Below are 1,616 nucleotides of genomic sequence, written 5' to 3'. Positions count from 1 at the left end.
GAGCCACCCTGGAGAGCCCCAGGGAGAGCTGGCCCTGCTGTCCACCCAGTAGATCTGGGGGTACGGGTAATTCAGGGGCTGCTGCATGGCAGCCTGTTCCTCGGGCCGGCCCCCAGCGAAGATGGCAAGGCCGGGACCCGCTGTTTCTCACTGCTCCGGGGAAGAAAAGCCGGCTCGGTCTTTATAGAGTTTCCAGAGCCAAGGGAAACACCTCTCTTTCGTTCTCTCTTTCTGCTTCTCAAAGAGACACCCACTCACTTTGCATCTGAAGCTGAGAAGCCTCGAGACGGCTCAGAGCAAACCCCGGGGAAGTTTCCGCCCACAATTTTCTGGTGAAAGCCTGCTGGGCCCCAGCGGCTGCGGCCCGGTTACCTGAGACGCGGGCAGAAGAGCCTCATGGTCCTCGGGCCCTGTGAGAGCAGGTAGCACCAGGTGTAGCCTGGTGGGTCCATCGCCTGGCGCCAAGGAGAGTAGCCAGCGGGGTCTGTCCGGGCCCCCAGGGGCGAGACGGTGGTGTCCCAGTCAGAGCAATCACTTGACCGTTTGCAGGAGAGAACCAGTCCTTTGCGGCCATCCTTTCCCAGGCCCAAGCACGGTAAGTTATGGGGTAAAAATCTGCTCTCTAGCCCCGCCCCCTTTAGCCATTAGACCAGAGGTTGCAGACCAGTAGCTCATATGCCTTTTGGACCCGACTGACCTGCTTTGTCTGTGCCTCAAAATGTTTTTTTTTTTCTTTCTTTAAAGTGCTGTCCACTTTTAAAACCTGGGATATTCCAGGGACGCCTGGGAGGCTCAGTTGACGGAGTGTCCCACCTCAGCTCGGGTCATGATCTCAAGGCCCATGGATTTGAGCCCCGCTGCAGGCTTTGTGCTGTCAGTGCAGAGACCTCTTCAGTTCCTGCCTCTCTCTCGTTCTGCCCTTCCCCGGCAAGTGTTTTCTCGCTGTCTCAAAAATAAAAACATCAAAAACTATGAAATAAAGTTGGGATATTCCACATTAAAAATCTACGTTTTTAAAATTATGTTTTGAAACATTACAATACTGGCGAACAGAGCTGTGCGGCTGCTGTCTTCTGGGAACAGACACAGCTGCTCCCTGCTGGCCACCTACACCCCGGCCACCATGCTTCACACACCCCCTCGACCTGTGAAATGGTCTTCCTACCGCTGCAGGCACGTGTTTGCAGCCTGCGTTATGGCTGTCACATGTAGTACTTGGTGCCCAGTTAAATTTGAATTTCATATGAATAAATAACTTTTAGGATAAGTGTGTCCTACACATTACATGGGCTACCCTAAAGAAATTATTTGCTGTTTATCTGACATTCAGATTTAACCGATTGTCCTGTATGTTTTTTACTAAAGATGGGAACTCTACCTGGACTGACCTCACCCTTTTCTCTGGCTTCAAATACTATTTATTTATTATTTTTTGATATATATTTTAAAGTTTATTCATTTATTTTTTAGAAAGAGAGAGAGAAGGGCAGGGGCAGAGAGAGAGGGAGAGAGAATCCCAAGCCGGCTTTGTACTGTTAGTGCAGAGCCCAGTGCAGGGCTTGACCTCACAAACCGTGAGATCATGACCAGAGTCGAAATCAAGAGTCAGATGCTTA

General features: G+C 50.9%; 1 protein-coding gene across 1 annotated transcript in view; it reads right to left on the bottom strand.

Annotated features, from left to right (window-relative positions):
• FASLG (Fas ligand) overlaps window positions 1–373 on the bottom strand; it is an 8,781-nt gene extending 8,408 nt beyond the window's left edge. Inside the window, 1 exon segment of the mRNA XM_077755992.1 lies at window positions 1–373. Within this exon segment, the coding sequence (XP_077612118.1) occupies window positions 1–87 (87 nt within the window). The 5' untranslated portion in view covers window positions 88–373.
• Between the last annotated feature and the right edge of the window lie 1,243 nt (window positions 374–1,616).

This window comes from Crocuta crocuta, unplaced genomic scaffold, assembly GCF_008692635.1.
Source record: "Crocuta crocuta isolate KB4526 unplaced genomic scaffold, BGI_CrCroc_1.0 scaffold122, whole genome shotgun sequence".
NCBI classification, from domain to species: domain Eukaryota; kingdom Metazoa; phylum Chordata; class Mammalia; order Carnivora; family Hyaenidae; genus Crocuta; species Crocuta crocuta.
Note: the sequence above shows the minus strand (reverse complement) of the source record. Positions and strands in the feature narration are given on the sequence as shown.